Raw genomic sequence first — 13,140 nt, forward strand, 5'->3', positions numbered from 1 at the left:
ATGCCACTTGTAGAATTCTCAGCCCCCCTTTTTTTGAACCCGTCATTCAAGGTTCTATGACTGGGACAACTCATCCTTCTGTCTGTCACAGCTGTGCTTGGTGATGAGGGGGACGGCGGTTGGGAGATGCACCCAGGCCCAGCGGGCAAGGAGTGAGGATGGGATTCTCCCCAGCAAGTCTTCTGGGCAAGTCTGCCACAACCATGGAGAAAGCCCATTGAAGTCAATGGGTTCGGAAAGGTGTTAATCTGTTTGGGATGGCATTGTCAGCGAGTTTGATGGACTTTTAAAAACAGTACATAATCCACACAATGTACATAATCCACACATTAGCCAACCAAACGGCACATAACAGTGTGCAAGCTTTTGAGTTCTTCGTAACTCTTCTTCAGGTGGAATGTTACCAATAAATAAATTTTAAGAAAATAGGAAAAGAAGGATCCTGGGACACAATATAAAGTCCTGGTACGGTCTGTGCTGTGCTTAAATATTAGTTGGAGATGTGATGCTGGGGAGGGAGAGAATATGTTTTTTGCCTTTTTTTTCACAAGTGCACAGGGCTGGGGTTCCCTGCTGGCACTGGAATGAGGTGGCAGGGAAAGGCACTCTGCTTTCCCTCAGACACAATGCCTCCACTCCTCTGGGCACTGAGGCAGGCCTACCCAGCCACAGCCCTTCTCCTAACCTATACTTTAGAATGTCAACTTTAGCTTAAAAGCCATCTCAGCCTTGGTGGTCACTGGGCTACTAATAGCCTCAGCTCCTAGTAAAATGGGAGTATTTTCTTGTGACGCCAAGAAAGATTGCAAATCACTTTGCACAATAACTGTTTTGTGTAAACCATTGTTATTATCACTAAATAATAACTCTATTTGTTTTTAATACTGGCACTTAATCTGTGGCTATGGTGTATATTTTATGCCTTAAACAACCTATTTTGTTGCACATTCAACCCATGGGAAGATTGTGATGAAAAGCAGGGACAGAGCATATTGTTATTGATTACCTTTCTAGAATATACCCTGGATGTCTTTTCCTTCCCTTCTGCTCAGTGACCAACAAATAGAATGATGGAGGAGATAAAAGGACATACCTGTCTGGCAGCCTTTTCAAGACTGAAATAAAATGATAAACAACCAAAGCTTTGGGTCCTGTGTGTTGCATCTCAATCTGTACAATGAAGTTGCTATTAACTCTAACATAGAACAGAGAAAAGATGTATGGGGCAGTCCTTTGACTCTTGTGACAGGGCTGAAGCCAGAACCCAAGCCAATTTCAGCTGGAGATAAATTTCTCAGAATGCTTTGTGTGAACATAACAAATCGTTGGGCCAATGATAAGGAGCTCTGGGGAGTCTGTGAATCAGGGGGAATTTTCTAGCTTTTGTTTCGGAATAAATTATAATGGCTTTTCCCGTGAGAAATAGTTCCATAATTAGACTCCTCCCATAAGATATATTTCCTGAAGCAGTGCATTGAAAAAGAACTCCTGAGGTGAATTACTCGCACTGGCCCATTAGTTATTTGTGAGTTCAATAAGATACAGAATAAACGTGAAGCTAGAATCTCCTAAGAATGTTCGTATTAATAATCAGAAATGGAAGCCTCATACAAGTGTCTGAAGTCAAGACATTTCACAAGATTGTGATGTTTAAATGGCACTTAAATTTATGCTGCTTTTTAAAAAGAAGCACAAAGGATGAAAAAAGTTAATGCCATTTCCCTACATTGTGCCTTAGAGATTATTATTTATGAAAACATTGTGCACATAAATTAAATTGATACTGAATCAGTGAGCTAAGTTCATGTGAGCTTTATTATTTTAATTTACTACAAACAAAATTGACTTTTAATTGACTTTTAATTGCACTAAGCAAATCAATAGTATACCAATTTTAGCATAATGCACGTGTGAAAATATATTTAGCACTTTGGTGTAGTAATACAGTAACAGAATTTTATCACTTCTGTTGATTCACTTCTATACTGCAGGAAACGAAAACCTTTAATATGTGTTTCTGTTATTGTCTTTCTGTTAGTTACTTTGACTTAAGATCAAACAACTAGATATAATGGCAGCAGACTTGTTTGCTTTAACTTGGACCACCTCAGTCATGTGTGTAGAGAGTTACCACACCAACTGCTTGCTTTCTGTAGCATCCCTCTCCAAGTACTTTTTTATCCCCATATCAGAGCATAGGAAAAAACAACAACTCAGGAGGACAGACTGCAGGAAATTGGGGAGGGGAGAATGCATCAGTCACCTCCATTGATACAATCTTTTTGACTATACCCTCCCACCCACACATTTTTCATGTGAGTGAGTCAGATTTGGGATTAAATTGGTCTGTCTGTGCAACTTGTAGGGTTGCCAGCTTCCAGGTGGGGCCTGGAGATCTCCTGAAATCTATATGTGTGTGTGTAAACTGCTGTCAAGTCGCAGTCGACTTATGGCGACTAGGGCTGTCACAGCCATATTTCCCCTGATTCGGCGGTTTTTAGTTCGGGACAAACCAAACTCAAAAATGGCGGGAAACGGGGGAGCTGAATTCAGCGAGTTCGGGAGTTCACGAATAAATTCGGCAAATTCGGGGCGCAGCAGCATAACCTTCAGTAAGCAGCATTCTCTCCCGGCCAATCGGTGGCCAAGCTGGGTCTTCTTCTGGCCAATCAGTCAGGAGTACTGGAGGAAACAGCTGCTGCGCTGCCCGGCCGGGGAGAGAAAGAGAGAGAAATCCTCGTGGGGGGTGCGTGTGCACATTCGCTCCTTTCCGTGGCTGCAGGGGGCACATGTTTGAGGGTAGAGACTCCAAACTTTCAGCGGAGCTTCAGACGAGCCTTCTTAAGAGACCCCCCAAGTTTTGTAAACATTGGGTTAGGGGGTCCCGAGATATGGGCTCCACCCCTTTTCCCTCCCCCCTTTTCCGTGGCTGCAGGGAGCACTTTTTTGGGGGTGCAGCCCCCAAACATTCAGCATAGCTTCAGACGAGCCTTCTTAAGAGACCCCCCAAGTTTTGTAAACATTGGGTCAGGGGGTCCCGAGATATGGGCTTTCCCCTTTTCCCTATTGGGATGAATGGATCACCCGATCCTGTATGCATCTCCAGAGCAGCAAATCCAAGGCAAAACCTCCCGTGCTTAAATAGTATTGTATTGGATTACCCAGTCCTCCCAGCCCCTCCTGATGGAACAGAAGACAGCCACAGTAAGACCCCTTTGGGGGCTTTAATCTATAATTTTTCTCCTGTGTGTGTGTGTGTGTGTGGGGAAGCAGAGTCTGTGTGTGTGTGGGGAGGGAGCAGTTTCTGTGGGTGGGTGGGTGGAAGCCAAAGGGGGCTTTCGCCCCTTCTGCCTGGGGTGTGTGTGCCCCTTTGAGTCTCTCTCTCCCTGGTTTGAGGGGGGGCTTCAGTTGTGTGTCCTCAGGTTTTCCCTCATTCAAAAGATCGGTTAGGTCTATTTTGATGTTTGCTCAAAACTGGTTTTCAAATGGTGACTTAAAGAATGCATTTCCTGGTCCCGAGTCCGATGCAAAAGGGGGAATTCCACCCCCTCCTGCTCATTATGCATAGCTAGCTGCCTCTGTCCCTTTCCATGGTTTGCAAACTCCCAGGTGTCAGGTGTTGCTTTGCATGGTTGCAAACGTGTTGCTTTGCATGGTTGTGTTGCTTTGCAGTTGTGTTGCTTTGCAAACTTCTTCGCACCTGCCCCGCCCTTACTCCCTGCAGCTCAGCTGTTTGTCGGGGCTGGGAGCTTTGTGCGTGGGCAGCAAGCTCTGCTCAGAGATGCACATTAAGGGGGGATCCCTTTCGAGGCCCATATCTCAGCCCCCCCGACCCAATCTTTACAAAACTTTGGGGGTCTTGCAAGAAGGGTCCTTTGAAGCTCCGCTGAAAGTTTGGGACCTTTACCCCCAAAAATGCCCCCCCTGGAGCCGCGGAAAGGCGCGGTTGTGTTTTTAATGGCTTTATTCGGCCGAATTTTTGCCCCGAACTTTGAATTCACACCGAATTACACGGACCCGAAGCGGGGGAGTTCGGACTTTGGCATATCCCGAATCCAGACGGGCCGAATCTGGCCGAATCCAAACTATACCGAATTTTTTAAATTTCAACAGCCCTAATGGCGACCCCTTTGGGGGGGGGTTTCGTGGCAAGAGACTAACAGAGGTGGTTTGCCAGTGCCTTCATCTGCACAGCAACTCTGGTATTCCTTGGTGGTCTCCCATCCAATTACTAACCAGGGCTGACCCTGCTTAGCTTCTGAGATCTGACGAGATCAGGCTAGCCTAGGCCAACCAGGTCAGGGCTGGAATCTATATACCGAATTCCCAAATGTGTCCCTGCCTGTGGATATTTAAATCCACAGATAGGGGGCACACTCACCCCAAACAGATGTTTCTTCAAACTTGAGGAACTCCCCAAGTTTACAAAAAAATAAATAAATTGAAAATTAAAAGCAACAACCATGGGGGATTTAAATTCTCTCTGATTTTTTTTAAAAAAGCATTGTCTGCACATGAGCAGAGAACACACTTACCATTGGGCAGCTGGAGAGGGTCCCGGTGGCAGTGGCTGCTGCAGCAGAGTCCTGGAGGCTGGTGGCAGAGGTGGTCCCTGGGATTTGCTCCAGGCCCGGATGCAGTAGTGGAAGTCGCCAGGAGTCACCTGTTTGGAGTGGCTCTGATTGAGGCAGTGAGAGCGGGGGCTGTCTGTGTGTGGGGGAGCCTCAGCTGCTGAGAGCGGAGCTGGGGAGCAGGAGAGTGAAAGAGTTGGGGTAGGGGGAGAGAAAGAGAGAGCTGGAATAGGTGGGCAGAAAGAGAGAGTTGGGGTAGAGGGGCAGAAAGAGAGAGATGCGTAAGAGAATGGGGGGTGGATGGAGAGTGAGAGGCAGAGAAGATGGGGGAGAATGGAAAGGAAAAAAGGAGGGGGTAATGCCCCCTCCCCACAAGTTTCTTGTGGGTCCCCACTAGTTATAACTACCGTAATCTCCAAACTACAGAGATCAGTTCTCTTTGAGATAATGGCATTTTTGGAGTGTAGACTGTATGGCATTATACCCTGCTGAAGTCCCTCCTCTTTACAAACCTCCGCCCTCACCAGACACTGCTCCCCCAAATCTCCAGGAGTTTCGTAATCTTGAGTTGGCAACCCTAGTAGCTTGCCTTGATCATGGCAAAGAGCTGACCAGATTTCTCATGACTATGTGAGCTATTCTTTTTGCCTGAGTTTTGCCAGTTGTTGCAGTTGCTGCCACAGCTTTTTTGAATACAAACATGTACATTTGTAACGGTATGTAAAAAGTTCAATGTTTCACCTGGTGGTTTCAGCATGTAGCTGATTGTAGGCCATGACCGACCTGCAGCAATTTCAAGCACCCATTATTTAGCCAGGTGGTTGCAAGACTAAGCATATTTGGAAGTTGCATTGAAATCAGTGGAACTGCCAGTAAATTTATAGGTTACTGTAAACACTACTGAATGCATTGGAAAAGAGTGGAAACTAGGACTGCGGTCATATGCACAGTGACTTGGTAAATTGCACTGAACTTGATGGGAAAGTTCTCAGCAAATATACATAGGAATGGACTGTAGGAATATTTAATTTAATACTGAATATTTTTAACTGTTATTTAACTCTCAGAGCATCTTCTTCCAAATATGAAGAGAAAACCATAGGAAGATGGAAATACAAAATAATTATAATGCATGTTTCTTTCTCAACAGATTTACAGACAGGATGTAACCTTTAAAAATGGAACCGTGTATAGAAAGGAGCAGATAGCAGCTTGGAGCTAAAGGAGTGGATGAACATTTATCTTTGGATGTATCGGCTTTTAAGAACAATATGTTGATTCAGAAGATCTTGAGAGAATATTATCATCCATTCATTTTGTCTACCTGGTCAATGGATTTTTAAATCATTTTTTGGAATCGGTGAAGTTTCGCAAAAGTGTGTGATGGAAGTAACTGTGCGTGCCTGCATCTGTAGCTCTTCTTACATTGTGGATTAGTTTGCTGTTGGGAGCAACCAATTCCATTTTGAGGGACAAGAAACGGATGTGATGGATTTATCTTCAGAAATGAGTAGGCATGGAAGGAATCCTCTCAGTCACAAGCTAGAAGATCAGAAGAAGGTAAAAAAAAAAACTTTTGATCCTTGTTTTCCTTTTGAAATGAGTATTCTGTTTGCTCACGAGGTATGACAAAATGTGCTTACACTTTAGGGAAAAAAACATATGCATGTATTACATATATGATTTTTTTCCAGCACAGTCTGTTTCTCTGCAACTGATCACTGCTATTTGATAATCTGGTTTCCAGACAGTCTTGAAATTATCTAGTAAATTGGTTGTCATGGCATCCACTGGTTTGCTGTTTCTGACTCTGTGCCAAATATCTCTTGTAGTAGGCAGTATTGTTTACTTTTGCTGACCTTGTTTGAGGACTTTTATCTCTCTCTGCAAGTGTGGCACTTTGCACTTTCCAGATCCTTGTGAAAACTGTGCAACATCAAATGGTTGTTGTTGGCATGATGAGGGAAATATTGCAGAATTTGCTGTTTAAATAATGTCTTTATATGGCTGTTTATTGCTTGAGACTGGGCCACAGTCCTGCACAGATGTACTTTAAAATTCAGTTAAAACAACATAGATTGAAGCTTCCTAACTGAGTTGAAGTCTAATGCCTTTTCAATTTCCCCATATGTTTGTCTAGTTTCACTTTTGTTGTGGATCAGATTGACTTGTGCCATAGTTAGTAAAGTTTAGCATCTGTGGTTTTAGCATGAATGTACCATAGGGTTGCCAGGTCCGAGTTGGGAAATACCTGGAGATTTTTTGGGACAGAGCCCGAGGAGGGTGGTGTTTGGGGAGGGAAGGGATTTTAATGCCATAGAGTCCAGTTGCCAAAGTGGCCATTTTCTCCAGGCTGGATCTCTATCGGCTGGAGATCAGTTGTAATAGCAGGAGATCTTCAGCTAGTATTTGGAGGTTGGCAACCCTAGTGTAGCAGTTTCCCCCCCAGCTGTGATTTATTAAATGGTTTTATACTAATCTGTCTAGCCCTTTACCCTGACTGGCAGTGGCTCTCCAAGATCTTTGGCAGAGGTCTTCCTTACCTTGCTGCCTGACAGTTTCTTTAAATGTGGATGCTAGGACTGAAGCTGAGGTGGCTGTATGCAGAGTATATGCTCTGTCGCTCAGATATGACCAAGGAGCGCTTGAGGATTGTTTTGAGAAGTCCTAGTCAGTGCATTGAATAGTAGAGGGTCAAAAGTTTCCTTTTTTTTTAAAAGGATACTTTCTCTAAAAAGCAAGCCTTAAAATAATGTGGGGAATGGATTATCCTCCTATCAAGTAGTGTGGCTGATCTTGGATATTTTCTTCTAAGCTTGTTTTGTCTGTGTTCCATTATATATGCAGAAAGAATGGCACATTTTGCAGAAATGTAGTTAACCGCAAAAGTTTGGCTACTTTAAGAAGAGTTCTGAGCAGCTGAAGTGATGTTACTTGATCTGTCTTGGTGGTGACCACTTTATATGGGATTCTGTGCCATAGAGACATCGAAGGAAACTGAATAAAAATGAGTGGAATGGTATTTCCCACTGCATATTAATTGCTTTGTAAACAGAATCTTCAGCATAACAACTATGATTTGAAAAACCTGCTATTTTATACGAGTAGAACTGGAATATTGTACCCCCCTGCACTGAATGGAAAGGATACAAGACCTGGCCCATGAACGCACCAGCAACTTACCTCGCTATTTACACACGTCCAGTACGAAAGCATCCAAGACGAGTTTAAATTTCTGTTCCCACCGTGCCGCCTTTGTCCGCTGCTTTTGATAAGCCCAGACCGGCACGCTCCCACGCATGCCCAGTCGGCTTCTCCAAGCAAGGACGGCGATTGGTCCAGCGTGAGTAAGGGAGGCGGGGGGAGTGCGGGGGTTGGCTGACAGCTGGAAGTGGGCTGGCAGCAGGAAATGGATCGAACACAGTTTGCATGTTCCCACTGTAAGGCACCGGGTGTGGAGGACGTTTTTCTTAATTCGCCGTATAAGCGGATGCGCTTAACGCGGCGAAATTGCGCTCTGGAGACGTCGTCGGAATCCTTTGGGTGAGTTGCAGTGGGAACATGCAAGGAAAGCCCTCAGAAGCCGGCGCCGCAAATGGTAAGCGCGGACATGGCCAATGTTGGCTACACACCATTACTGGTTTTCATACACCTTTTCTGTTCTCAGTGTTGGACTTCTCAACAGTTTTACGGAAAAGGGTCTTTGGATATAATCTATGATGCCTACTCACTTCTTCAGTTTAGTCTGTATGAAATTTTGAAGCCAATTCAATATGCCTTATTGTGCCACTAGGCAAAAATGGAAACATGTTTACTGTCATATTCATCAGTTTCTGATTCCTGCAATGGCAATGTGCATATGACTTTTCATGAAGCTTTTCCTTACTCTGCCTTCATTTGCCTTAAATGTTGCACATACATGTTTTGAAATTATTTAATTTTTTTTTTGCTCATGTATTTGTGGGTAATATATTACAATTGGGGATCTGCAAGAAACGTGTGTGAGCAGCTATCCCATTCCCCCTACCTTTGTTTCCTGCCCACTCCCCCTACATCTCTCAGTCTCTCTTTTTCTCCCTCCTGCTACCCCTTTTCTTATTTTCTGTTTTTGTTTCCTCCCTGCCTTTTACTGACAGATCCAAGCCTGGAATACTGTGACTGCTACAAGCTCTCCTTTTGTTTTTATTTCACATTTTCCTACAATCCTGGGGCCCATTTCAGGTTTGTAGAAAGATCTGTCTTGCCTGTTCACAATTCCAGTCACCGGATTTAAGTATCCTAAGATTTGGCCGACTTCGCTATTAGAATACAAGATAGATGGAAACATAGCAGTTCAACTGGATGAGATGTATAGTTATGTTCACTTGAGGTTTTTGGAAAGAAATACATAACTTTTATCAAATACAGTTGGCGTCACCACGTCCTTGCAAAAAAATTAGAAAAATCAGCATCTTCTTCTGTTTGCAAATATAAAATATGGAAATTTTAAGCTCTAGAGGACTGAAGAGGTAGTTATGAGGATCAGCTGTAGGAATCACTGGAGGAGAAGAAGAAGAGGAGTTGTTTTTTATATGCCGACTTTCTCTACAACTTAAGGGATAATCAAACCGGCTTACAATCAACTTCCCTTCCCCTCCCCACAACAGAAACCCTGTGAGGTAGGTGGGGCTGAGAGAGCTCTAAGAGAGCTGTGACTAGCCCAAGGTCACCCAGCTGGCTTCATGTGTAGGAGTGGGGAAACCAACCCGATTCACCAGACTAGTATCCGCCGCTCACCCAGCTGGCTTCATGTGGAGGAGTGGGGAACCAAACCCAGTTCTCCAGATTAAAGTCCACCTCTCCAAACCACTGCTGTTAACCACTACGCCATGCTGGCATGGGAAGTCTCATGAGCACATTACATAGTTTATGAATGTTCTTACTAGGTTTAAGAGTTAATTGACTTTGGCTTTCCTGTGGAAACTGGATATGTTGGCTATGGTGCTTAAAGTTGGGACACCAAGACGTTTTTGGAGCCCCTCTTGATATGCTCCATTCTATGATAGAAACGGCTATTTATATGTCTTGCTTACAGTCAGCAAACACAAATGAGTGTTTTTTCTGTCTTGAAGGTGAAATGACTCCTGGAAGTCTTCAGTTAATGCAGTTATTTTTTGCTTGACAGCTCAGCTTTTTTTTCTTCATTTGTTTGATACACACTACCCAGATTACTTGGTATCTTCAAAGGACACACACTAGACTTGGGCAGACAAAGCAGACCATTTGAATTATTTGCTTTAGCTGTGGCTTTGTCTGTTTGTGGCGATGTGGGTTTCATGCATGCACACGAAATACATAAGGCACTGCTGGTTTACAATGTGGATATGTTGTAATGCATGAGACCCACAATGTTTCTGACTGAAATGCATAGAAGTATTTTTAGTTGTACATATGTAGGCGACGTTATTCAGGAATTTAACAGTGATCAACACATCAACAAAACCGCCTCTTATGCTCTTGACCTTGAGTAAGCTTGCAAAAATGCTTTGAGAAGATACTTCTGGGATGGATTCTAAATCTAAGCCGTTCTGCTTCAAAATTATTAAGAGAATCTTCTTTGTCTTATTGATGACTTCTATCTAAAAAAATTATATAGAAATATGTCTGAAGTCTGGAAATGTATATACAGTCTGTATGTTATGGGAAGAAAGCAAAATAAGTATTTTCCCTTCTTCTTTTGATATGAGTAATCATTAATGTAGCAGGCCAGATTAATTTTTTTAAATAGCTGTATACTGAAAGAGTACTTGCCCTTACTGAAATTAATAAATATTGACTAAATGTAATCACCTTCTATATGTCTCAAATTATACACCGGAAATTAGAGGCTGAATGGATGAAATTGGGAAGAATGTAGCTAAACAAATGTATGTTCATTATTACCTAGTGGCTCTGCCACCTTGATATTTTTCCTTCTCTTCTATGCCTCAAGGATTTTCTGTCCCATAATTCCTCCCTGTTGCTTTCAACTGCCAGACCACAAATAAGGGGCTATTTGAAATTATGAGAGATTTTTTAAATAGTCTGTGATGTAGTGATGGCTTGAATGATAAAGCATTAGTCCCAAATGTTTCAATACTTTGATATATAGTATTAAAGGGATATCAATAGGTCAACAAGAAGGGAAAAGTGATATTAAGGGGCACAGCAAATACCCTTATAGGGTAGAAGTACCAATAACAGAAAATTCTGATTTGGAAGGAATGAAGCGGCAAAAAATAAATTGGGAGTTTCTGGATTACCATGCTATTATTAATCAGTTTTTGAAATTCAAAGCAGCTTTTAATTTCTCCCATAGATCTGAAAATGTCCACTCTCTGGTCCACTTTTCTAGGAAGAGGCAAGTTCTGTAAACCATAGTAGATATTTCAGTGTTACTTAATTAGCCTCTGAGGTTTTGCAAAGTGATATTAATTCATCTATGGCTACTAGCCCTGGTGACTAAAGGGAACCTCCATATTCAGAGGCAGTAAACCTCTGAATGTAGGGTTGTTGACCTCAGAGTGGTGGCTGGAGATCCCCACTATTACAACTGATCTCCAGGTGACAGAGATCAGTTCACCTGGAGAAAATGGCTGCTTTGGAATGTGGACTCTGCCCCATTTAAGTTCCTCTTCTTCCCCAACCCTGCCCTCCTCAGGCTCCACCCCCCCCAACTCTCCAGGTATTTCCCAACCTGGAGCTCGCAGCCCTATCTGAACGCCAGTGCAAGGAAGCAATATTGGGGAAGGCCTCAGCCTCTATGCCGTTTGTTGTCCTCCAGATCAGCTGCTCTGCCACATTGTGGAACAGGATGGTTATATCCAGCAGGGCTTTGCTTTTGTTCACTGAGGCAACTGTTATTTTTTGGCTTGAGGAGAGGAGGCGTTGGAGGTACAGTAGTAGCAGAGGAGACAGCAGGGTAAGCAATAGAAGAGGATGTGGCCTGTCCCTTAGGGGTTTAGGGTGAGGAAATGGGCAGCTGAATCTTTTTGTGGCACGGCGATAAAATACATTACCTGGTAAATAACCTCCATTAAATCTCCATTAAGGGAACTGACATATTTCTCCAGGCACTTAGCAGCCCTAACCACAAGCCCTGGGTTAGGGTTGCCAGGTGGGTGGTATCGTCGGACAATTGCCAGCCAATCTACCCAGCTGCTCTGGCCTGCAGCTGTGTGCACACGCGGTGACTGAACTTCTGGTTTTACTTCCAGAAGTGCCGCATCGCTGCGGCTGCTTTTGCACTCAAACCCCAAAATTTGGGGGTTTGAATGTTAAGTCAGCCGTGGTGATGCGGCGCTTCCGGAAGTAAAAAGCTTCAGCCCCACCCCCTAAAACCTCCCGCCGATTGGGAGAGGGGACCTGGCAGCCCTACCCTGGGTTGATTTGCAGGTGACCAAGAAAGAAGACAATATCTGTAAACAAATTGTAAGTAGCTGTCACCTACCATATGATGGCATCCTATATTTTTAGGGTGGCCAGGTCCCTCTTCACCACTGGCAGGAGGTTTTTGGGTCAGAGCCTGAGAAGGGCCGGGTTTGGAGACAGGAGGGACTGCATGGATGCTGTCAATTTGGGTTAAAACCCATATCTACATGGCAAGAGAACAAATGATTTCAAACAATTTATTGTACGAGGCTATAGGGTGTTGAAGCAGCCTCTGTATTTTGAATTATCATGGCTACTGTATACTGTATATTCGGAAGTGTTCAAAACAACTAGATCCACAGAAATCCTTGCGCTACATCATTTGCTATTTTTTTATGAATGAGTTTTAAGGGGGCAAAGACAGTTGATAAATGAACAATCTATACAAAAACAATATTTGCGACATAAAGACCATAAAAAGGAGAAGACATTATATAGGTATGAGATAACTCTTTGAAAATTCCAGCTTTGTTTATCTGAACTAGCCTTTTTAAAAAACAAAAGAATGCTAAAGATTACTGCTTTTTTAAAAAATATATGGGAGGTTTACCCAGGAAAGGACAGCTTGGTGCTCCAGAATTAGCATGTCGACGATGGCAGTATAGGACCATGATTTTTCTTTCATCCATCATGTGGGAGGATGGTTGAAATTACATGACGGTTCACTGCTAAGTGAGCTGAACATTGCCATTTTCCTGTAACCACTTGGGAGACCGTGTGGTAAAATGCTTGGCTCACTGCATGGCCCGAGGATGACATGATTGGCTTTCCCTGCGTTTACCCCCTCCATACTATAATCTCTGTAAAAATTTGCATATGGTAAACAGTAATCCCACTCTGTACCCAGGCCAAGTTGTAAGCATCTTTTTTACCCCTGGAGTGTCTCTTTGATTGGGGAGCCAGTTTTTAGCTGTGGTTTGTGGGATCCAAGACTTGGGTGGTTTTAAGAGGGCCTTGAAGATCTCTCTATCTGTGCAGGTCTTTACTGTCTAAATTTACAACCCTACATGTACAAACTGGGATAGACTTCTGAATAAACAAACACAGGATTAGGCTATGAAACTGTAAACTGTTGATTAGGATTTGAACTTCAAAACTAAGTTTTTATTTGATGTGTGTT

At 43.3% G+C, this 13,140-nt stretch overlaps 1 protein-coding gene across 1 annotated transcript in view; it reads left to right on the forward strand.

Annotated features, from left to right (window-relative positions):
• The first annotated feature begins 5,948 nt into the window (after nucleotides 1-5,948).
• Nucleotides 5,949-13,140, forward strand: part of NAV3 (neuron navigator 3) — a 406,649-nt gene continuing 399,457 nt past the window's right edge. The window contains exon 1 of the mRNA XM_056847749.1: nucleotides 5,949-6,131. Within this exon, the coding sequence (XP_056703727.1) occupies nucleotides 6,060-6,131 (72 nt within the window). The 5' untranslated portion in view covers nucleotides 5,949-6,059. The remainder of the gene's footprint in view (nucleotides 6,132-13,140) is intronic.

This window comes from Euleptes europaea, chromosome 3 (genome assembly GCF_029931775.1).
Source record: "Euleptes europaea isolate rEulEur1 chromosome 3, rEulEur1.hap1, whole genome shotgun sequence".
Lineage (NCBI taxonomy): Eukaryota > Metazoa > Chordata > Lepidosauria > Squamata > Sphaerodactylidae > Euleptes > Euleptes europaea.